Source organism: Vespa crabro, chromosome 8, assembly GCF_910589235.1.
Source record: "Vespa crabro chromosome 8, iyVesCrab1.2, whole genome shotgun sequence".
Classification (NCBI taxonomy): Eukaryota; Metazoa; Arthropoda; class Insecta; order Hymenoptera; family Vespidae; genus Vespa; species Vespa crabro.
In genome coordinates this window covers 4,164,232-4,190,635 of record NC_060962.1, presented here as the reverse complement: position 1 = coordinate 4,190,635, position 26,404 = coordinate 4,164,232, and the positions used below count along the sequence as shown (strand labels likewise).

General features: G+C 31.8%; 1 protein-coding gene across 2 annotated transcripts in view; it reads left to right on the top strand.

Moving 5' to 3' along the window:
* Nucleotides 1-26,404, top strand: part of LOC124425859 (probable serine/threonine-protein kinase yakA) — a 60,673-nt gene that overhangs the window by 32,025 nt on the left and 2,244 nt on the right. For both annotated transcript variants that reach the window (XM_046966843.1, XM_046966842.1), the window contains exons 3-4: nucleotides 25,310-25,460; nucleotides 26,192-26,404. The exon at nucleotides 26,192-26,404 is cut by the window's right edge and continues 50 nt beyond it. In XM_046966843.1, the coding sequence (XP_046822799.1) occupies nucleotides 25,310-25,460; nucleotides 26,192-26,404 (364 nt within the window). The remainder of the gene's footprint in view (nucleotides 1-25,309; nucleotides 25,461-26,191) is intronic.

Below are 26,404 nucleotides of genomic sequence, written 5' to 3'. Positions count from 1 at the left end.
CGAATAAACGAATAATGCGCTCTTCGTACTCGTAACTTTGACTTTAACCCTTTCCCCACTGGCCATCATCCAATATCGCGAGCGACCGTGCAATTTCTATTATGGCCACGTACGAGAGAGTAATACTACCGATGGCGACAATAAACTACCGGAAGTCGAGGAAATCAAATTCTCTCTCTCTCTCTCTCTCTCTCTCTCTCTCTTTCTTTTTCTTTTTTTTTCGCAAATATATTTCCGTGAATAATTATCGATTCTACATTTTGGCAACCAATTAGACCGTATGATATCGTCGTTAGATCATCGAACTCGACTATTTACAAATATAATAATTATTTGATTGAATATTCTTTTGCTTACAACGGAAACTTTTTGCTCATAACGGAATGTACAATACGAATGTCAATTATTTATATAGATATATATATATATATTTCTTTTATTTTATATATTTCCTTTATTTTTCATTTCTTTTTGTTTTTTGCTTACTATTTAATTAATTTCTTCGATCGCCGATATGACAGATGTGAATAAACAAAAAATAGAACGACAATAATTTCGAAAGAAGTTACGTGAATGGGATAAAAACATTGAGATTTGAGAGCAGAGGAATGAATATTTATATACGTAATCATTTAAATGCACCGTGATTTGATTTTTTGTTAGAATAATATGAAGAAAAGAAGAGGAAAGGAGTGGAAGAAAAAAATGCTACGAGACGGATGAAACGTTTGATCGGGAAACATTTGCATGAATATGTGATTTGTGCAGTGAAGATAAAGTTATTTGCTTTTTCTTTTCTTTTCTTCTTTTTTTCTTCTTCTTCTTCTTCATCTTCTTATTTTTTTCCCCCTTTTTTGCGTACGACAGACACGTACTTACGTATGTACTCAATGTAATATTATTTTTAGCATCATCGAATGACGTAGGTACGCAGAAGGCTATAACAAAGTCATTCTCCATTTTATTCTCGCGTTCTCTTTCTCTCTCTCTCTCTCTCTCTCTCTCTCTCTCTCTCTCTCTCTCTTTTTCTCACTCTCTATCTATCTATGTATCTGTCTGTCTGTCTGTCTGTTTGTATCTCTCTCTCTCTCTCTCACACACACACACACACACACAGGTTTGAAGAGCGTCTCGGAGGAGAGCGAGGATCCAACGTGGCATTCCACGAGTGGAGGAACGTTGCGCGGGTCATGCTCGCGCGAGCGCTACCAATCGAACTCCCTTCTCTCTTTTCCTTTGCGTAACATAAACTCACCTCATAGCATAGCACAAGATCGCGTGCATATGTACACACATAACATATGTATGCATATATACATAAACACACACACACACACACACAAACACACAAACACATATGAGCGCGCAAGCAAGCAAGCACGTACGAACGAACGAACGCACGCATGTTCGTACGCATAAGCTTTCTTCACGCTTCATCGAGCTAGAAGAAGAACTCGTACTTCTTTTCTAAAGAGAATCGACAGAAATACTTTCTTTACTTTTTCAAATAGACAAGCACGTACATACATACATACATACATATCTATGTATGTATGTATGTATGTACATACGTTAATGCGCTTAGATAGAATGCGAACAAGGTAAACCTCGTACGTGAACCGTGATCAGGTAGGGGAAAATTGTTTTTCCTCGAAATACTTCTTGTGATATATTGTTTTACCGATGTGTTTAACTCTGCGATACCTCTTGGTAATTGATGTTTATCTTATGCTTGCTTACTTTATAAATAATGTATATCCACTGAATATGGCTCTCTTATATTCGAGTTATGTGTAATATTGTTGTTGTTGTATTTTCTCTTTTTATATTTAAATACTTTAATAGTAATTCTATAATTTTATGGGATTTTTTAATATTACACAGTTATCTGTATACATGCGTCTCTATTTTTTTTTTTTTTTTTTTTTTTTTTCAAAGTTTCTGTTCTCTTTTTACTGATATAAGTTGTATTTAATACAAAGTATATACTGCAACTTGCGCGATATATAATCTTTTATGTTCAATCGTAGAATGTTAATTAAGATAAAACGAGGAAGAGATCATTCGATATATATATATATTTTTTTTTCTTTTTTTTTCTGTAGATACATTCTAATACTGGAAACTCTTGTATTTATATTTTAAAGTTCGACGCGGCAAATTTGAATAGTCGTAACTTTTAGTTCGATCGATAATGATAGAAGACGAGTCATAAAAGTAATGTTCATGGATTGACTAGAATTTATTTTTCTATGAATGAACTGACTTAAATTACGAATTGAAGGATGAAAAAAAATATATATATATATATATATATATATATATATATATATATATATATGTATAACGAAAAAAGAAATGTAGAAAAATTTCTAATGGGAGTCCAGCTACGTTTGCAATCGGTATGTTTTGCTCTGTCCTTCTGACACGTCGTACGTACATATGTATGTACATACATACGTGCATACGCGCGAAGGAAACAGTCAGTGTCTGGTGGTACCAGGCAAGTCGAGTATCTCGTCTCCTTCCTCTTTTCTCGTTCAATCCAACTACGGTACGTCACAGGAAGCAGAACAGTCGCCTGACCGATGATATTATTAACTTAACGTTTACGATCGATGCATTTTATTTTATTGTTCGTTAAGAATCCTTTATAAATTTTTATTTCGATGGATTGTATTCGATAGCTCGATATGGTATAATCAATTCGAAAAATATACATTGATAATTATTTAATACGTACGTATTATCAGAATTACAATATTTTAATTCAATTTAATGGAATTTCTCATGGGGATAAATATAACATACGCGTAGCTATTTAATTTTTTATTCAATTTTTAGTCAACAAAATTATGGCGATGTAATTTTTTTTATTTTTTACACGCATGTATATATATATATATATATATATATATATATATATATTATTTTAATATTTACTTAATAATTAATGTAATAATAATTTTTTCTCTTAAATTTTCGAGAGAAAATTCAAAGGAAATTATTAAAAATTATTAAAAAGAATAAATAAATAAATAAATACATTATTAACTCTTCGATATTTTTCGATTTGATAATAATCACTTGGATAGATAATTCGTAAGAACTCGAACACATAGTTCTTGCTTTGATTTTCTTCGATCGATTAATTATCAACCAGTAAACCCACGATCTGTCTTAGCTCACGTCGAAATCCGAACGTGGGCGAGCTCCGTTAATGCCGCCTCGTACGCTCTTCTATCGGTGAATGGACTTTTCGCGCGGTCGCATAGATTTCCGCGTGAAAGCGAAGCCCGTAGCTGGCGCGTCGTATGTAATAGTACGCCTAGGCGGAAGGGCAGAACGAGTAGAAGGAATTCCTAGAGCAGTGGTTTTCAAACTTTTTCGAAAAACGATTCCCTTATTCTTGTTATTGTTTTTCCGTCTTTCCTTCTTATTTTTTTTTTTTAATTATTTTTTTTCTTATCTTTTGAATCGAACGAGTTCGTTACGTATAATACATTATTTATATATTTCGTAGAGCAATATCAATTCTAATAAAATTAGGATCTTGGACAATTTGTGCGTACGAAATTAAATAAGGAAATATTTAAGTATCATGTATTAACCTTAAAAATTGAATTAAGTAATTAATCAAATACATTTGAATAACGACAATATTATTTAGCGAGATGTGTGCGCGTGCGCGATGATTTTTTATTCGTTTTTCTTAACGATACCACCCCACTCGTCGTTTCTTTTCGTTCAATTAATTTTTAATATTGGAATAACGATAATATATTACTTAGCGATATCAGTCAGATGATTATATAATATTTAGCGAATTTATTAAAAAAAAAAGAAAAAGAAAAAAAAAGAAAGAAAACCGTCCACTCTCGTCGTTTCTTTTCGACGACTAATGAAAAATTTCAAGTATCTACCAATAAGGAATTCTGCTCTCGAAGCTAAATAAAATCGATTATTGATACGCACCCTCCTCCCTGAGAGGGCACGTTCGACACTTTGAAAACCACTGTACTAGAGACAATGACTCCCGTAGGAGGAGTTGCTAGAGGGACGGCTATCTTCGTCTGGCTTAACTTCCGGTCGGAGGCAGACAAGTACGCACACATGGCAGTGCTCGTTTCCTGTCTCTCGCGGAGATCAAAATGGCCGCACTGTCCTCGGTGGATCCGCCATTACCTCCTCCTCCGCATTCGCCTCCGTGTTACGCGCGCTTTTCCGGAACAAGAGAGATAGAGAGAAAGAGAAAGACAAACAGGCAAAGAGAGACAGACAGAGAGAGAGAGAGAGAGAGAGAGAGAGAGAGAGAGAGAGAGAGAGAGAGAAGTTGAGGTAGGTTGTTTTATGGAGTAACTATGAGTACAGTCTCGCAATGAACATTTTTTTTTTTAGTAAAAAAAATTCCTCGAATGAAAATGTCATGTTACTTTTCATGTCATATTCCTTTCTAGTGGCAGCGTTTTATCGTTTCTTTCTCCTCCACAAAGCATTATTTCATATTCAAAATCCACAGCTATAGAAATTTTAAAGAACGTATATACTATATTTATATAATAGCTACAAATTTTTTGACTTTATTAAAAAGAAAGAAAAAAAAAAACAAAAAAAAAAAAACAAAAAAACAAAAAAAAGAAAAGAAAAGAATGACACAAAATATAGGTAATGATTTATCAAAAGATATATCAAATTTTCAAAGGATCGAGATAACATTTGATAATTGATCAAAGCGTTAATGGAAGATAGTTCATTCTCTAGGGAAATAACAATTTTATATAATAAAATTGTTACGGCGTTAATATATATCATTCGTAAGAATCCATATCTAAGGAGATTCATAGAGAAAAGGGTTTGGGAATGTTTCTTATTTCCGTGAAATAAAAAAAAAAGAAAAAAAAAAAAGAAAAAAAAAACAAGAAAAAAAATGGAGTCGAACGAGTGATCGAGCCCGACCTACCACCGGAAAGATCTGGGAAGGGCGGAAAAGCCGGGCCGGGGTTCACAGCATCGGTTGCAGGGAGTTCGTAGAGTAGCAGCTGACGCTGCGCGTGACGTCACCGTTTGCGTGGTGGTTCGTCGCCGAAGAAGGGAGGTCTCGTCGCTCGATATTCCACTCGCCCGGGCGACGCGAAGCCCCTTCTTAATACTACTACTACTACTACTACTACTACTACTACTACTACTACTACTACTACTACTACTACTACACTACTACTACTACACTACTACTACTACACTACTACTACTACTACTACTACTACTACTACTACTACCACCACCACCACAGCTACTACTACTGTTACTACTATTGCTACTACTGCTACTACTACTACTGTTACTACTACTACTACTACTACTACTACTACTACTACTACTATTACTATTCCTACTACACTACTAGTATTACTACTAATGCAGCTACTACTACGCGACTGCAGCGCCTCCGCCAGGTGCTCGCTCCTTTCGTGTCTCTCCCCACCAAAGTGCCACATGAGCTGGGCGTGACGTCACGCTTTTACTGCTCCACCAAGGAAACTCGACTGCTTTTTCTTTACCATTCTTGAGAATTTATATTTTTTGTTTTTTATTTCATTCTTTTCTTTTTTATTTTTATTTATTCATTTGTTTCTCTCTCTCTCTCTCTCTCTCTCTTTTTTTTTTTTTTTTTTTTTTTTTTTTTTTTTTTTTTTTTTTTTTTTTTTTTTTTTTTTTTTTTTTAAGAGACTCGATCATATTTTTCCCCACCCATTTGTATCATGAAATGGTAAAAAGGACTTGTAAAAATTTGTCATTTTACTAAATCGTTTTTCTGATATTTTGATCAAACGTGTATTATTAATATTCCGCTAGATCATCTTCAACGTTTGGAAAATGTGGTTAAAAAAAAAAAAGATACCTTCAGAGAAACGATCGCAAAATGAATCGTATAATTTGATTATCATTTTCTTTTGTTCATTTTTATTCTCCCCTATCTTGCTGACGGAATATCTCTATTTTTTTGTTTCAGGTACGTACAAGTAAGGCAGACGATCATAATACGTAAGAACGTTTTAAGAATAAGAACAATAGGAAATCCTAAAAGATTAGTCTCTAATATAAAAAAAAGAAAAAAAAAACAAAACAAAATGTCAAAGGTAAAGTATTAAAATTGAAAAGGTAACGTGCGAATATAGTCGGGGGGCATTGACACGGCTAAGTAGCTATCTTTCTCTTGTATTGAACGTTACATTTGCGTCTCTCGAATGTATTTATTGACTCGAATGCACTATTTCTGACACAGTTTCGTAAAGTACAAATACTCCATCGTAATCGTACAATGAGTAGGAATAATAGAACTTGCTATTCTATTCGAATTTTTCTTTCGATGTGTTCTTCTTCTATTTGAAAACTTTTCGATGATCAATGTATTATATAGGATGAGTTAGGGTGTATGTGTTATGCACATATGTGTGTAAAACGAGGTCGATTGACTGCTGACCGACGAAACGATCGACTATAACTATAGTCTCTTTTCCTATCCTCATCTATAATATCCTCTCTCTTTCTCTCTCTCTCTCTCTCTCTCTCTCTCTCTCTCTCTCTCTCTCTCTCTTTTTCTCTCTTTCTCTTCCTCCCTCCCTCTTTCTCTTTACGCTCTTTACGAGCTATCTACTTCGCAAAACGCTTCCTCTGCTGATATCGAGTAGAGGTACGTGTAAAGTCAAGGATGTTAGAATAAGCATGAACAAGAAAGACTGATAGAAGAGAGAAAGAGATAAAGAGAAAGATATAGAGGGAAGGTTATAGAAGAGTATAAAGTAGATATGTGTGTGTAGGTAAGAAAACAGTTGAATGAAATCAAAAGAAAAATTGAAAAAATTGAACTTTCAAATAACGATTGCTATATTGAAAAATTCTAAAAGTTATTAAACTTCGAAAGAATGTACGTGCGCGTCCGCGCGCTTATATAGAAACTTTTTCTCTTTTTCTTTCCTCTTTTCAATATTCGAGTCAAAAGAGATTTAAAAATGTGATCGTTGTCATTGAAAAATTAATCTAATCAATATTTTTTTTTTTTGCAAACGACCTCTAAAACATTTTTATTAGATTATATATTTCATTGTTGAGATTAATAAATCGCTAACGAAAAATTCTTCAAGTTTAAATGAAACTTAAAATCGATTGTATGACGATCGATTGGTTAAAAAAAAAAATGACAGCTTATTAATTGCTTGCATTTATTCTTATTCTTATTCTTATTTTTATTCTTATTCTTATTCTTCTTCTTCTTCTTATTTTTTTAAATCGCTATTTCAACTAAATCACACAAATTATTTAAGTGATCACATTTATCACACCTGCTGTTACGATTTATACTTAACAAGTATATTTCCGTTTCGTTATCGATTTAAGAAGAAGAAGAAGAAGAAGAAGAAGAAGAAGAAGAAGAAGAAAAAGAAGAAGAAGAAGAAGAAAAAAAAGAAACGTAAAGAAAAGAAAAAAGGAAAGAAAAAAAGAAAAATTCGTTCGTCGTTTTAACGTTTTCAACGATCAATCCAGACGTAGAGAGACTCGAGCTTTTAGCTCGAGTTAGTTCATTTGAGTCAGCTGGCTGACAGGGCGTTGCCCCGTCGCCAACACCGACGCGACGCCGATCCACCATTCATTACGAACTCTAGCCAAGAGAGTCAAGTACTATGTAGCTCATGTGTATGCGCGCGCGCTCGCGCCCGCGCGCACTCGCTTTTGCATTCTCCCACTCACGATATTACAAACACCTACTACTACCACCTCTTGTAGTACTACCGATACTACCCATCACCTTCTAGCTTTTACTACTACTACTACTACTACTACTACTACTACTACTACTACTACTACTACTACTACTACTATAAGTATAATGTGTCATTGTGCTAGTACCATTTCTAGAAGAGGACTGTACTTCTCCCGCCCACTCTTCTCTCGTTATCGACGAATCTCCGAATGCGACGCATACCAAGAACCAATACTACTTTAACACTACATTACTAGTGAACCTTTCAGACTTCATGAGTAATAGACAATGAGCTTTCTCGAATTCCGAGATAAAACATTTTTCGCCATATATATATATATATATATATATATATATATATATATATATATGTATATGTATATATGGATTTTTCAAAATATAATTCCAATGAGTTAATAGATTTATTTAATTTAGATTAAGATCGATAAATATTCATTTTTTTTTTCCTTTTTTTTTTCTTTTCTTTTCTCTTTTTTTCTCTTTAAACACTTAACGTGTTTTGATGAATATAATTTGCATTGTTTTATATTATGTAGATAGTACGTTTGGTTATTTTATTGTATCGTTGTAAGTTACGTTATTGATCGAATATTTTCTTTTTTATTTTTCTTTTTTTGTTTTTGTTTTTTGTTATTGTTTTAAAAAATGTTGGGAAATGTATAGATAACGCGCAATATACATATGTAATGATTAACATTGGGGAAGGGAAAAGAAAAAGATTAGAAGGTTGTAGATATTCCAAGTACGTGCTTATTATTTGTTTCTCATTGTATGTCGTTTCATGCTCTATTATTAACTTCACGCTGACCCGATTACGTTTTCATAGAATTTCGATTCGCGAGTTTATTTTTACTCACAGAGGAGAGAGAGAGAGAGAGAGAGAGAGAGAGAGAGAGAGAGAGAGAGAGAGAGAGAGAGAGAGAGAGAGAGAGAGAGAGAGAGAGAGAGAGAGAGAGAAACGCGTTTTGTATTATAGTTAGTAGTAGTAAATCTACGTTTAAAGTCATCCGTTAAAAATAGATAAAGAATTTATGACGTCTTTCGTTAAGTTATATCAAGATAACAAGATGACGTTGTCTATACGTTTAATTACATCGAGAAAATGACGTTTAATAGGAAATTAATAATTTCTAATAACGAATGTTGTCTTAATTGAAAATTTAAAATGATTTTATTTTGATTATTATTATTATTATTATTATTATTATTATTATTATTATTATTATTATTATTATTATTATTATATATTTTTTTCTTTTCTTTTTCTTGCCAGTTTCGAATTGAAACGACTTCAATGGACTTTTCTTTTCACTTTTCAATATTTACTATACGAGTTCATTCGTAAAGAGTGATCATACAGAAAAGCTGGACTTTGTGATCGAGGAAACAATCTTTCAATTTTTATCTCATTCGACGCGTGCCTTTCCAAGGCGAGGCCGACATTTTCTCTCCCCCCCCTGCCCCCTTCTGTCTCTTGTTATATGCATTGCAATTCTATGACTAATAAGTGACTCGATCGTTTAATTCGAAACATCCTCGTTATTTTGATAAACACGAAATATCACCATTTTCTTTCTTTCTTTCGTTCTTTCTTTCTTTCTTTTCTTTTCTTTTCTTTTTCTTTATTATCAAGTAATTAAATCGTAAAATATTTTCAATAATTGTAAATTAAATAAGAAATAGGCAAAAAATGATTCAACTCTAAGTCGATCTTTAAAAGGAAATCTCTAACATTGCCACTGTTGAAACATTTTTTTTTCCTTTTTTTTCTTATTATTTATTAAATAACAAGCTGCGATGTTTTTTTTTTTTTATTTGCGTTTCTTCTACAATTCGATGTAGTTTTTCTTTTTCTTTTTTTTTTTTTTTTTTTTTTTATCGTAGAAAAAAGTTTATCTCATGTAGGATTATTATGATCAATCAGTGATAGATCATAATTTCTTTTTTCTTTCTTTTTTTTCCCCGTTTCTCCTTTTCTTTTTTGTCGGTGTTGTTTTTATTCGAACAACAACGTGCATTCTTTTGCAGATAATCATATACGTGCGTAATTCTCTGCTCTAACGCTCGCAAAACCGTACACCTGCAGTAGTTTCTGCTTGGTTCGCCCCCATTCCCCCGCCCCTTATCCCCCTCACCCATCTTCCTGATCTCCCCCCTGTGTACCGCCCCTTTCATTCGATCCTATGCAACATTGTGTAGAAGTTACAAGAACGGTTGCCACGTTCGTTCGCCACTAGGGCGCGGCACAATGTTGCGAGCTATCTAGCAACCCTGGAATTTTCGTGCCTGGAGAACATTGATCGCTTGCATCGTACTCGAATTATGTCGTCCAACAAAAATAAATTCTTTATCCGAACCAATTGCATTTAGTTTTGTTCGATGGCTCGACAAAAAAAAAAAAAAAAAGATATTGTCTCCGATTCGTCCCATTTAAAATGGGCAGCGAATGACAATTTTAAAACTCGTGTTTTATAATACATTCGATAGGATCGATCTATCGATCGATTGTTATTTTTTTCGTAAAGCTGATTTGAAGCTTGATTATAAGCTTGACGAAGCTTGTCCACTTTTTTCCTTTGTCCTTTTTTTTTCTTTTTATTTTATTTTCTTTTTTTTTTTTTTTTTCTTTTTGAAAAGAGTGGTCCGAGATTTTCTCGTCAATTTTTTTTACATATATATATGTACATACAAACACACACACACACACACATGCATACATATATGTATGGATCTATTGGAAGCATTTATGTATCAACACGGCTCGGCTTTTACCGTAATAGATACATATGTACATATGTAAACGATTTTACTGTTAGACGTTATCAAAATGAGAAGTGAAGTTTGAGAAAGTAGGAAAAAGAAGATGGACGAAAAAAATTCAAGAAGAAGGATATATGATGAAAGAGCAGAAGAGAGGGAGAGGGAGAGAGAGAGAGAGGGGAGAGGTGTTGAGAAAGATTGAGAGTCGAAACGAGTAGTGAGAGTGAGACAGAAAAAATTGAGAAGAAGAGAGAAAAAAGTAAAAAGAGAAGAAAAGAAAAAGATGAAGAAGAAAGAAAGAAAGAAAGAAAGAAAGAAAGAAAGAAAGAAATAAGGATCTAGCTAGGATCCCATCCTCCTGTCTTTCTTCTCCATCGTCGAGCGAGGCGACGACGGAATGTCAAATAGCGACTTGAATCTTTAATCTCTTGCGACGCGGGATATTAAAGTTTCTCGAGGGCTCGGCAACTACTTCGAATACCACGATGAAAATGGAGTTAAAGTTTCGCTTTTTTTTCCTTCGGGACAGATCGTCCGTTGAAGAATAATATGGGGGGGGGGAAGAATAAACGGTGGAGGGGAGGGATGTTGGAATTATGAAATGAGGGAGAGGGAGAGAAAAGGAAATTCTTATATTTATATATTACACACACACACACACACACATATATATATATATATATATATATATATATATATATATATATATTGACAGTATTGGATATTTTTATAACGAGTTGTTTCAAAGAACGTCATAGTTTTTATTCTTTATCCTTTTCTCGATTAACCTTATTTGCAACGTATCTATATATAATACCTATAGATACTTACTATATGTGTATCATCTATCCTATGTATACATTGTGTAAATTATGTATGATGTACATAATATATGATTCCTTTCTTTTCATTTTTCGTTTTTTTCTTATAACGAATTGACAAGGGTTTTTGTTGTTAAAAAGAAAGAAAAAAGAATCAAAAATAAAAAATGAAAGAAAAAAAGAAAGAAAGAAAGAAAAAGAAATCCAGAGACGTCAATGGTGACGTTTAGAAATCGATCGATTCTTTTTTCTGTCATCAAAATGGAAGCTGCTATTCGTTGGTATGGCGGCGTTAGAAGGAGATGGGATTGGGAGGGGAGAAGGGAGGACGGGGAGGGGTAGGACGAATGCAAGAGAGAAGCGGGGGGAGGAGGAGGAAGAGAAGGCAATGTAGAAGGAGGAGGAGGAGGGAGGGAGGGAGGGGGAACTATAGGCGTTGGCGGCATCGTCGCGCATTGCTGGCTCTCGCATATCTCGCTGTCCTTGTCCGAGAGGCAAGGTCAGGGTCGTCGACGAGTCCACTGACTCGGCTTCGCTGAGAAACGGCGTCGCGTCTCCCATAAACGAGCACGTTCTCCATCTCCGTTGCCCTTGTCCTTGTCTGTCCTATCTCTTTTTACAAATCTTGTTGATCGTAGATCGAAGGTTACCTCCCCCCCTCTTCTCTCGGAATAATTACTCTCTCTCTCTCTCTCTCTCTCTCTCTCTCTCTCTCTCTCTCTCTCTCTCTCTCTCTCTCTCTCTCTCTCTCTGTCGTCCTTTCGACACGTTCCTCTCGATGTTCTAACGAGTTTTGCTTGATTTTATAGAGGGAATTTTTTTTTCCCTTTTCCTTTCCCTTTTCTGTTCTGTTCTTTTCTTTTCTTTTTTTCTTTTTTTCTTCTTCCTATTTTTCTCTTTCTCTTTTTAATCGTATCACGCGAAGTAAATGGAAAGAAATCGATTAATTGATTTGTGTTACGTGTAGCAATGTTAATGAGTTAAAATGTTTATAATTGGGCGACTGAACTTTTACGTGATTTTGCATAAAAGATTATCGGTATTGCAGATCATATTTTATATCTTTCGTCGAACTACTTTTATATATCGAAAGTTTGTTAGTTTTCTCTTTTCCTTTTTCTTTTTCTTTTTTTCATTTTCCTTTTCCTTTTTTCTTCCCTTTTCTTGTTTTATTCAGTTACAATCTGCCATTTAAGATAGGTTTTATTTTTGTAGTATAGAAAATTTTTAATTGCAGAGAGCTAATGGAGATGAACTTTCTCGTTAATGATTCAGTTATATATAGAAATAAAGATATATTAATATTTTAATTTTTTTTTTTTTTTTTTTTTAATTGTTTATTGAATGTATATACATACATACATACATACATACATGTGTGTGTGTGTGTGTGTGTGTGTGTGTGTGTGTGTGTGTGTGTGTGTGTGTAATTATATTCATAGCTATTTCGATACTCAACGTATCGATAAGATTAAAGATTCTTTTGTTTTTTTTATTTAATTTAATTAAGATTAAGCTTGAAACGCTTTCTATAAGTGATCTTACTAATTGGGATCTGGTTTTTGTTAATAAGTATGCATTTATATATATATATATATATATATATATATATATATATATATATATATATATCAAAATGAATTATTTATTTATCAAATGACAGAAAGAGAGAGAGAGAGAGAGAGAGGGTGGAGGGAAACTCAAGTGACACTAACGATAACAAAATTCTAGCTCCGGAGAGTAACATCCGAGTTCGGTTTCTTCTTCGAAACGTGTCTTATCAGCACTAAACGCTGGCACACGACGCCTGGTATAGATAAGCCAAACTAAATCGAACAGAACAGAAGAGAACAGAATGGTGTAGAGCAAAGCAGAGTAGTGGAGTTGAGCGGAACAGAACCAAGCATGAGTGTTCTCCTCTTTGTATATTTATGTATATATATATATATATATATATATATATATATATATATATATATATATATATATGCATGCGCGCGCGCGCGCGTGTGTGTGTGTGTGCTGTCAATGAGACGCCTTGATTCTATTACGTGCTACGGCGCGTAATCGAATCTGATTCGTTGCTCGACAAAATACTATTCTATGTTTCTTCGAAGTATATACTCACTGATAATATCTTATCGTATTTAGACGCGCGAAATGAGAATGAAAGAGAGAGAGAGAGAGAGGGAGAGAGAGAATTCGTGAAATCACCCAACGATCACCTTCGTTATAATTGTATCTTTGTATGCACGTGTCGTCCTTTTTATTCGATTATTACTAAATTGTCTTTAATTTTATTCTATAATGTATTTATCGTTAAAATGTTTAACTCGAAAATGGTTGACTCTATGGTATAACAAAAAGGAGACTTCAAAATATTTAAAAAACTTTTTTCTTTTTTTTCTTTTGTCTTTTTTCTTGTTCTTTTTTTTCTCCTTTGAAGAAGTGGAATTTGTTAATCTATCTAACTAAATTCAATCGATACACATTTAATTTTCAATGAATTTAGTAATACAAATATATTATTTATTATTTTTTATCATTTGAAACTATTCTTTTTTTTTTTAACGCTTATAATGAAAAATCAGTTATTTATATAACAATTGCACGTAATTCATTACCGTTTATATATTTTCTTTCTATAATCGATAAGAATATGACAAATAATGATAAAAGACAAAATATTATATATATATATATATATATATATATATATATATATATATATATATATATATATATATATTGATTAAATATAAATTATCTAATAGATTTTAAAATACGAACCACGTGATATTATTAAAAGTTAAGGTATAATTAAATTGCAATAAATTAAAAATTAAAAATTTAAAATTTTAAATCAAAGCCAGAAAGTCTCCTTTACCATGATCTATTTTTATTATTTATAATATTAAAAGTAGATCGTAATGAAAGGAGAAAGGAAAAACAAAGAAAAATAAACTTTCGCTACTTTCAAAAATGACAGTTCATAATATACCATCTATCTATATAGAATTTATTTTTAGAGTTTTTTTCTCCCCCCTCCCCTCTCTCTCTCTTTTTGTTTTTTCCCTTTCTATATAGAAAGTTATACGTATATTTTTTAAGCGGTTCTACGTGAACATCAAGATAGTTTGAGGAGAGAAAAAAAGGAAAAAAAAAAGAAAAGAAAAGAAAAAAAAAGAAAAACCAAGAACATAAAAGTGTACCGGGGTGTCTTGTCGTGTCGTATCGTATCGTATCGTATCGTATCGTGTATACCATAGGCCAACTTTATGTATGCTCCAAAGAGTCGACGTCAATGATAACGGCAGCGAGCGTGCAATTACGTACTTTGTGAGCAGAACCACGGAAAAGCTGTGGGTAATTAGTTAGTGGCGTGTGTGCATGTGTGTGTGTGTGTGTGTGTGTGTGTGTGTGTATGCGCGCGCGCGCGCGCGACCGTTCCAGATTCGATGTTTGAATAGATAAGCCAACGCCGTGACTGCAAGGGAAGGAGAGTGAGAGAGAGATGTGGGCGGGTGAGGGGGGAGGGAGAAGAGAGAGAGAGAGAGAGAGAGAGAGAGAGAGAGAGAGAGAGAGAGAGAGAGAGAGAGAGAGAATACGATCCGGTTCATGATCACGGCCAAGGTCGTGAGGTCTACGCGCTTTTATTGTCTATCTTTATCGGATTATACGATAGTAAACGAAACGAATAACGCGATTTTCATTAGAAAGTTGCACACATTTTTTATTTTTTTTTATACCTTTTTTTAAATTTTTTTTTTTAATTTTTTAATTATATATATGTATAATAAAAAGAATGAAAGAAAAAAAAAATATATATATATATATATATATATAAGAAAAATATATTAAATAGTTAACTAAGTAATAGGTACGGTATGTTATCGTTTTATATAGATCGGCTTAGGATTTTTACTTGTGCATCATATTAAGCTCTCAATTAACGTATTAATTAATAAGGATAACGATGGCCAATATTTTTGTTATTTTACGATAATTCTGATTTTCATTTGGATGAAATCAAAAATAGAATAGATAATATTTATATATACATATATGTATGTATGTATGTACGTATGTAATATATATGTGTATATATAATTTGAAAAGTTGTCCATGTGAGGAATAGAAAGAAGTTGAAAAAATATCGCGATAGTCGAGAGTAACTGCAGTTTCTCGACAAGCTCGGTTCGGTAGGAATTGGACGCTTTGCCAAGGCACGAAGCCGTACATTATCGAACGTGAGCACAGAGAGCGAGAGAAAGAGAGAGAGAAGAGAGAAAGAGAGAGAGAGAGAGCATGAGGGTAAAGTTATGCAACTGCATTCTGAACGTGGCGTAGACTATCGTACGTGCACTCGAGGACATTACTCCCGACCGCTTCGTGTGAGCCGAAACGTCTCGTCGTCGTTGGTGCATCGACGCGACGGTGAACGGCACAGAAAACTGTGAAACTGTGAAATCCCGACCGAATGGGATGAAGACTTTTTGTAAAGGGAAAAGGAAAAAAGAAAAAGAGAAAGAAAAGGAAAAGAAAATAAGGAAATGAAATATACGAGAATCGCTCGCAATTTCTGTTGATAATATTGAATTTTCATATTGTTCATTCGTCGTTCGTTAATATTTTTTCAATTAAACTTTTTTATATTTTTAATTTCAGACAATAAAAAAAAGAAAAAAGATTGAGAATTCGTGCAATGCAAACGAAGAAAAATTTTATTGTTCGATGATCTTTGTTATCGATAGATTTGAAAATCTTTTTTTTTTTTTTCTCTTTATCGCATAGTTTATCACAAAAAGTTAGAACTGATTACTGTTCACCATATATAAATTCCTTTTATATATATACATATATATATTTTCTATCGAGAAAAGAATTTTCTGATAAGTAAAACGTTGATTATTTTTGGCTCGATTTAATATTACTGTTTTTATACAAATAATCGTGTGTAGTTAAAGAGAGTTCATTTAATAATTCAGAATATTTTACGATGCATTCGGATACTTCTCGAAGAACCTGTTTACCTTATTTCTTGCACTTTTCTAATTTCTTTAGGAATTATTCCTACATATGGATACACAGATACTTACACACATATACACGCGCGTGTACGTAATGTATTATAGAATTATTCCTAGAGGAATTAGGAAATATATACCTAATATAGTCAAATGAACATTCTCGATAGAATTGCATCAAGTTCATTCGTCTTATCAGTTAGAAAAGCTTCGAGAAGGTCGAAGATCCGCAATTCCTTAGGGTTCTATGAACCTCGACGAAACGCTAGTCCTCGTTTTATTTAGTTACGTGCTTCGTTAAAAGGAGACGCTCTGCGGAATCCTCTCGACATATTACCGCAATGTTGCGGTTTTCTCGAATACCGCATCATCGGCAACGACGATGACGGTGATGGTGATGACGACGACGACAATAATGCATTCTTTGAATTTACGCTCCTCTACGATATTTTCTGATCGTTCATAATGTTCGAGCATGAATAATTGTCCTCTATAACTTTGGAGATATTATGCAATTTATATTCCAAATTTGTACCCTGTACCATAAGCGGATTATATAGGTATAGGTATACATCCTGGGAGAAAAAAAAAGAAACACTTTACATGTATTATATATAAACTTTTAAACGTTCCCCTTCATACATATTACATATCATAAGGGTGATTCACTCTGGAACATGAATTTTATCATTCACATTTTTCAGTAATCATTTAATTATCCTTAATGTACTTTCAATAAATTTTAATATAAAAATATGAGATTGGGTTTCGTTAAAAAAAAGATAAAAAAAAAGAGGAAAAAAAAGAAAAACAAAAGAAATAAAAAAGTAAAAATAAAAAATAAAAAATAAAAAAATAAAAGAGTAAAAATAAAAAGTAAAAATAAAAAATAAAAATAAAAAATTGAAGATAAATTTGTCGAAATGTACAACATATATGGAGTCATTAAAGTGTGTTGTGTTTTAGTTCGATATAAAAAAGGTTACACGCGTTATATATACAATGCCTATTTATAATCGTTATATTTTTAATCCCCTTGATATGCATATGTTAGCCCTTCCTAAAACCCATGCACTTTGTTAAGAAAGTTTAATGAGTGTTGCAAAAGTATTGCAACGTTGCAAGAGAACGATGAAGAATAACTTGTGCTACGCTTGAATTTACAGTTAATTACGAAGCCACGGTGTTATACGAAAATTAGAGGTTTACGAGTACGTAGCGAGAATTTCTCTTCCCTCCTCTTCATTTTTTTTTTCTTTTTCTCTTTTCCTTTTTCTCTCTCTCTCTCTTTCTGGCGCGCGCGCGCACGCGCATTCAAAAAGTTCATTTTTGAAAGAATCCAAACGGCTCGTTTTATCTCGAAAATGTTGATTTTATGCGTCCTCGGTGTTCTCGTATGCCGTACGAACGCGTTTTTGTGCGAGTTCTCTCGCCGTAATCGCGGTAATTACGTGATAATAATTCATGCACGAGACATGACAGATTTTTCTTTTCTTTTCCCTTTTTTTTCTTTCTTTTTTTCTTTTTTTTCTTTTTTTTTTTTATACGAAATGTATCCCCCCAAGATACCTAATTGTTCTTTATTTTATTCTTTTCCTTTTTTTTTCTTTTTGTTCTTCATTTCCTTCTTTCGCTTTCCCTTTTTTGTTTTTTTTTGTTCCGGCCATTTACAAATATTAATTAACTTCGAAATAAAAGATTTTTATTTATTTATTTATTTACTTTTTTATTATATTTTATATATTGCCGTTTACAAATTTTAATTACGACTATTGTTCGTTGTATTTTGTATATATATATTTTTTTTCGTTAATTGTGTGAGAGAGAGAGAGAGAGAGAGAAAGAGAGAGAGAGAGAGAGAGAGAGAGAGAGAGGATAAGGAAAAGGGAAAAGGGAGAGAGACACAGACAAAGAATTTCGCGAACGGGCTCACGAGGATTATAAAAGATGAGAAAAGGGTACTCTCTCTCTCTCTCTCTCTCTCTCTCTCTCTCTCTCTTTCTCTCTCTCTCTCTTTCTCCCTCTCTCTTTCTCCCTCTCTCTTATATATACTCGCGCTAGTTCGGTTAGTCGTACGTACGATCTTTTTCTCTTCGTCTCGCACATCGTGTCCGGTCTTTGGAATGCCGCCGCCGCCACCGCCGCCATCGCTTGCGCAACAAGAAGAAGGCGATCTCCGTCGCTCCGAGAACCCGACACGAACGATCTTGGTGGGAGAGTAGTTTCTCTTCTCGAAAAGAGAAAAAGAGAAAGAAAAAGGAGAGAGAGAGAGAGAGAGAGAGAGAGAGAGAGAGAGAGAGAGAATGTGGTGGGGGTAATACGAGTAGTAGTAACCAGTCGTGGAAGGTCATGCTCTCTCTCTCTCTCTCTCTCTCTCTCTCTCTTCCCTTTCCCTCTTGTTTTTCTTTCTTTCTCTCTCTTTTTATTTATTTCTTTTTCTCTATTATAAATATCTTTTCGGTATTTTGTCTATATGTATCTGTTTGCCCGTGTGTCCGTGCGTGTGAGAAAGAAAGGCGATCAATGAGTATATATACATATATATATATATATATATATATATATATATATATATATATATATATATATATATATATATATATATATATATATTTCACTTATCGTTATCTACAACATATTAAAACGTATAAATTAATACACAAGTATATATCATTCAGGAACATAAATTTGACTATAATCCTCGTAATTTTTAATTATGTCTAATAGAAAAATTCTATGACTAATATATATGTATGTCTCTTTCGGTTTATCCATCCTATTATCTATCCCTTTCTCTCTCTTTCTCTCTATAAATTATTATATATATCTTAATTATTATTCAGATATCAGATTTCTTTCTTAATTTATTATAATTGTTATTATAATTACTTCGTATATATCATGAGCTAGGACCATTTATTCATATAATCTCACCCGCACATACACATAGGATCATTTACTACTCTTTCTCTCCACCTGCCTGTCTATTTATCTTCTTCTTTCTCTTTCTTTCTTTCTCTCTTTCTCCCTCTCTCTCTTTCTCTCTTTCTCTTTCTCTCTTTCTCTTTCTCTTTCTCTCTCTCTTTCTCTCTCTCTCTCGTATTCGTTCTTCCGATATATACTATACCTGTAATATAGCTTGGAAGAAGGACGTAGGATATCGAAGCACATATTACCCCATTCTTCTTTCTGCCTGGATGCACACGAATCGTGTCCCTTTCTTGTATATTTATATATATGGTTATATATACATACATATCTACATATATATATATATATATATATATATATGCATGCATACTTTTGCATATATATATATATATACTTATGTAGTTGCATACCTTAGTTTTCTCGTCGAGCAATATACCCTCTCTTCTCGAATTGAAGCCTGGAATGGTACGTTCAAGACCGCAAAGAAAAGAGATCGCGTGTATGTTCTCGCTTTAACTCGCTTATTATTCCTCATTTTGCACCCTCTTGCGTTTCTCCGTTAAGATTTCTTTCATTGAGGATATGTTCGTGCGACTGTGAGAAGAAGAGGCCGCCGTCTCGTTCCTTCTTCATTTCGTTATTACAAATGTGTACGTAACAGAGCTTGCGAAGAAAAAAGAGAAAGAATATTTTTGAAGCTTCCTATCATCTTTTTATTATTATTATTATTTTATTATTTTATTTTTTATTTTTATTATTATTATTATTTTATTATTTTATTTTTTATTATTATTACTATTATTATTATTATTATTTCTTTTTTTTTTTTTTTTACCACAATTACATACATTTTTCGAACAAAACTTTCATTTTTTTAATTCGTTTTTCTGTTTCTTTTTTGATTACTAATTCATCACGTTCTAAAAGTAATCCCTGGTTTTTTCTATGAATTTCGATTAGAAAAGATATATGACATTATTTTATGTATTTATTTATTCGTTTTGTTAGATTTTTGTCAGAGATTTTTTTCTTTTTGCTTTTTTTCTTCTTCTCTCTTTTTCACAAACAAACATAATTGGCTTAAAATTTTATATTCAAAGATTTCTTTTTTTATTCTATCGTCTTTGTTAAAGTTGCGATTAATTAACGCTTGAATTTTTAATCAATCGGAAAAATTAATTTTTATTTTTAATTGATTAAATTTTGTTTTGTAAAGTGTTTCATTTTATTAGAAACACTTTGTTTTTTTCTTTCTTTAATCGTAGAAATATGATATTACGAGAAGGATGTGATCGTAAGGGAAGAAACAAAATGTTCCAAAAAAAAAAAAGAAAAGAAAAAAAAGAAAAAAGAAAAATAAAGAATAAATGCCGCATGTATTCCTTGAGAAATATTAGATTTTTTTTTTTCTTCTATTAGTTACCAATGAGTTTGTAGTTTAGAGTAGATCTATACGATCTTGAACGTAAGCCTTGCGATCGGATTTCGCAGAAAGCAGCGAGGGTCGACCTTGGCCCGTTTCTCTTCCTCGGCTTTGCGGAACGGTGCTAACGAGATTTCGGCACGTGCGTCGTAACTTCGGCTGAGCAGAGTATATTCGGCACATTTGCGGGCTCTAGTCTGGTGCGCGATCCTCTATAATATTCGCCCGAGGGTACAGTCCCCTTGCGAAATATCCAATGTGTTTAACATCGAACCGTCGAAAATTTCATTAGAACGTTATCGTTTCTTCTATATTAATAATATCTTTTATTTGTCTAGATAAGGCAATGTAATTTATTAAATAATTATTTTTAATTAAATTAAATTAAAAATTCAATTAAATCATTTATATGAGAAATTGATAGCACCATTATTTTTTTTCTCTTAATATGTCGAACGAAGTTTACATAAAGTTTGTATATATATATATATATATATATATATATATGGCGTCGATAATGATAAATTAGATTGATCGTTTTAACGTCATTAATCATTTCCATTCAAATTTTCTTCTATATATGAGATACATGCGTCATCATTTTCTTTTGTTCCAATATGTCGATCAAAGTTTGGATTAAATTTTTACTAACATAAATACACACACACACACATCAGTAATGATAAATTAAATTAAACATTTTCCATCATTAATCACTTCCATTCAATTTTCTATTATATATTATTCTTTTTCTTTCTCCCCTTTAATTAATATAATTATTTTACTGTTTCTCACGTGCTTGTAAAAACAAATAAATAGCTAAAAAAAAAAAAAGTGAAGCGTGAACAGCATCTGGTTGCGTTTCTTCTTCTTCTCTTCTCTTTTCTTTTCTTTTCTTTTCTTTTTTTTTCTTTTTTTCTCTTGTGTTTTCCTGTCCTTCTTTTTTCCTTTTTATTTTCTTTCGTGCTTCTTTCGAACATTCGCGCCTTTCAAGAAGCAGTCTCGCGTTCTTTTCGAAATGAGGCCCCCTCTTTCTACGACCTAATGCCGTTTCTTCTTACACCCTTCTTCCTTTCCCTTCGACCTTCCTCTTCTTTAAATATAGATCCTTATTCCGGTCCCACGACTTACAAATGGTATGCTGCGAGTATGCGAACATGACTTAACACATATCACAGTATATATTATAACTAAGTGAAATTATATTTAAAATTTGTTATATTCTATATAATAAAGGATATACGTAGAAATAGAAACTATTTTAATTAATGTGTTAATTAATAGATTATGATTATGAATAAAAGTTTTATATAACGATCTTTTCATTTTAATCGTTCTATACATGAAATATTTTTATTGAAGTAATAAAAGTTCTAAGGGAAGAAAATTATAAATATATTTTATTAAGGAAGGCAATATTTTTTAATTAGATGAGATCATTGTGATTGAAGATCCAATTTTCAATATTAATTAACTGTTAAATTTCATTATCTTTTACTTCAAGAAAATAGGTTAAATTATATATTATAGTTTACTTTTTGCGATACTTAAAAATAATAATTATTAAAAACGATCTTTCTTTTTTGTTTCGAATATCGATTACGAATGAAAATAAAACGACAGAAGCAATAATGAAGAAGCAAAACAATGAACGATTAATCGATATTATTTATCTCAATTATAAACTCGAGAAACTCGAAAGGGAAAAAATAGAAAATTTACTTGTCGCGCCAAGGTCGATTATTTGAAAGATGAGCGAATGATTTTATGGTCGAGGTCAAATGAAGGATGGTTATGAAAGTGAAAGAAATAGACAATAAATAAGACTGACCAAAAGGTTTAATTTCAAAATTAGAAATGGTCACTGGTCGCCATTATTAAGAAGTTTATTATGAGATATAATGGTAACGGAGTAAATGGAAAAATAATATAAACGTTTTTAAAGAAAAAAGAAAGAAATGACGGAACGGGATAAATGAAAATATGAGTTTAAATGAAAAAAGAAAAGAAAATGAAAATAAAATAAACGTAATATCATTATGTCGTAAATAATATTCAACGAAAATAAATCAAGAAGATTTTAATATGGAATAAAAATCTGTGCATTTATCGTGTTTATTTGTGTTTAAACATAATAAGGGAGTTGGTAAACATTTATTTTCTTTTGCATACATAGTACGAGTGAACTTTTCTTTATTCCGTCAGCCATATTATGTGCGAGAAGAAGAAACATCTTCGAGAATTATACGGATCCGCGTTTGTATCCGCATAGTTCCGATGAAGTCTTTGATCTTTGACCCACGTTAAGACCAACTACTATTCGAAGGATTTCGATTGATTCTATTAGTCGACTACGATAAAATTAGAATATTTATAACGAAGAATATTTTCTTCTTTTTTTTTTTTTTCTTTTTCTGTGATTTTTTTTCTTTTTTATTTTATTTTATCGACGATAGAAAATTTTTAAAGAGAAAAAAAAAGAAACGATGCGTCATGATAAAATAATATAACTAAAACCATTAAGTTTTTTAAACATGAATCTTTGTAATGTAACAAAGTAAATAAATATAATAAATATGAAAGAAAATATTGAATATAAATATAACGATGTAATCGGAAGATTTTTTTTTTTTACAACTTATAGCTGTATATTTTGAGTACTTATAGCTGCACTCGATCTGTAACAAATGTAATTACTTTATTATTAATTAATCGATTAACTAATTAATTAAATAATTATTAATCGATGAACTTTTTAACTGGAAATAAATTAAATTATTTACGTTAATCTTCGTATAGTTTTTTTCTCTTTTCGAAGAAGTCAACAGTGAAATTAAATATTCGACGAAATAATATTACTTCTTATTGTGTGTAAACTTCATTATTATAATTTTATATGCCCTCATTACTAGTTCATATTTTCTATGGCTGAATTTATTTCATTTGCATTTAATAAACTTTATATTAGCTTCATTATTATTTATAATAATAACATATTTAAATGAATGCATATATTTTAATAAAATTTAAATAAAAGCGATCTTATTTATTTAAATTAAGTTAAATCAATTTAATTAACACTAACATTAAATTAAATTAAATTAAATTAAATTAAATTAAATTCAATTAAATTAAATTAAATTAAATCAAATTAAATTAAAGTTACATTTATTTGTCAGATTAATTTATGATAAAATCAAATCACACTGATGCTACGTAAATATTTGTCGGAAGGGAAATAAAGGAATAGAAAAATATTTTTTTTTTTGATCGGATCGATGATCGAAAAGGAAAAAATAATAAAAGAAACCGAAAAAAATTGAAACGAGAACGCATCCACTTATTTACGTTTTACTTTTCCATCAAATTTTAAACGCATCGTATCAGCATCTGGCACTCGTTAGCCACCTGTCGGCAGGTGCTAACCGTGCACCCGTTCTCCATTACCTTCCTACCATTCGGTGTCAACTGGCCCCTTTTGTTTTCAGCCCTCTTGCCATTTTAGACTCTACCGTATGCTTTTTTTCATAATTTTCTGTTTATTATCTATATGTCTCTTTTTTCTTTTTTTAATTTTACTACGTTGTACGAGATCGCGTAGGTGATATGTGATAGCGGATGTCATCGATTCGTGCGTGCGTACTACTAGGCTATCGTGTGTGAAACCCTTTAACCTTCTTCCACGTAAACAGGAAGTCCCTTCCTGTCTCTCTCTTTTTCTCTTTCTCTCTCTCTCTCTCTCTCTCTCTCTCTTTCTCTCTTTCTTTCTTCTCTCTCTTTCCTTCCCCTTCTCTTTCCTTCCTTCTCCGGTACAGGTTGTAAATAGTGCGTAAGAAACACCTGTATCTGGTTATACTACGTACTACGTTACTACGTACACGTGTTTTTACGTTCGATTCATCACGAATGCCGGTCACGAACCTTTTTTTCTTTCTCTTTACCTTTCTCTCGGACGGAATAATTTTTTCCCTTTCTTTCTTCCTTTTTTTTGTTTTTTTTTTTTTAATCTCTTTTTTTTTTTATTTTTTATTTATTTTATATACGTTATATGTTAAATCGTAGTCACATGTACGAGTGAAGTTTTACAACAGAAACAAGTTCACATTTAGTTAATGATAAAATAAAGACGATCGTGCCTTCTTTGTGAAATTATACAAATAAAAATGAAAATTATAATATAGAGTTTAATCGGATAAGAACGATAAATCTTTGCATGTCATATTTTTGTCTTTTTTTTTTTTGGATATATTTTATTACGTTGCATTTGTATCGTATTTTGTTATTACAAAGAGAATTATTTGCTTTTTTTTTTGAACAGTAGATGAGCTAGAAAAACGAACCTTTGATATATATATATATTCTGCTATAATAATTACAAATTCGAATTACTTCGTTACTTAATTTGTTAATTATTTGTTAATTATTCATTAGGAAATTTCGCAATTAAATTTATTATATCTTTAAAGAATTAATATTGATTATCGTGAATATTTTTAAATGTCATAAGGTGATATAATTTTTATCGATTATTCTTTATTTTAATTCTACGTAATCTTTTTCGTTACAGGCTGCGATACTTCAACAGACTGCCGAATACATTTATCAGTTAGAACAAGAGAAAACACAGTTGTTGTCGCAGAACTGTCAATTGAAGCGACTTGTGAATCAACACGAAGGTGGTGATTTACCTATCAAAAAACGCAAGCCTGATAATCAAGGTGAGTTCTTTTCTTTTTTTCTTTTTCTATTTAATTATCTTTACTTATCGATTTTTTTTTAAATTTGATGTATTGATATTGCTTATATGATTATTGTAATAAATATAATTAATAATTTATATATAATCATTTATACATTGTATAGGATTTAAAACAGCCGTTTATATAATTTTTATGCATATATATATATATATATATATATATATAGGATAGATTAATTATCAGATGCGATGTTATAAACAATTTTTCATACATAATTCGAATGATTTTAAAGTACAAAAATTTAATTTTTATATCGTTTAACTAGATAAGATAATTAATTAGATAGGCCGTTTTACCCATCTTTTATAAATGTTTATATATAAATTATTCATTCTCTCGTACTATAATTACATTTAATTAAAATACTGTATATTAAGCAACCGCTATTTTACATGAAAGGTATACCCTGTATACCTTGTATAATATTAACATAAATTAAATTCAATATCTAATTCTAAACAAGTTTAACGTGAATTTATAATAATGTTAGTTGATCGAGAAAGAGAATAGTTATTTTAAGGTATTTATCTTTAATAAGCCGAACTTGTTCGAAATTTATTTCAAAAGTTTTTTGTTTTTTATTTCATTTTCTTGCTGTAATTTTTTTTATAAATTGTATGTACTATATATATATATATATATATATTTTTTTTTTTTTTATATGTACATTTAAAATGTAACGTTTACAGGCGTTGTTGTAAGTTTGCCGGTGCATGTAAGCGAGAGTGGCGACGAAGGATTAGGCAGTATGTCCCCGGAGCCTCTTTCTGTAATTACGGTGACAACAGAGAGCCATTCCGTGGTAAGCAGCGAGGTCGTGGAGCTTAGACGACAGTTGGAGAGAGAACGTCACGCAAGACTGCATTTGGAAAAGCAGATGAGAGCCATTCAGAGTCAGCTGT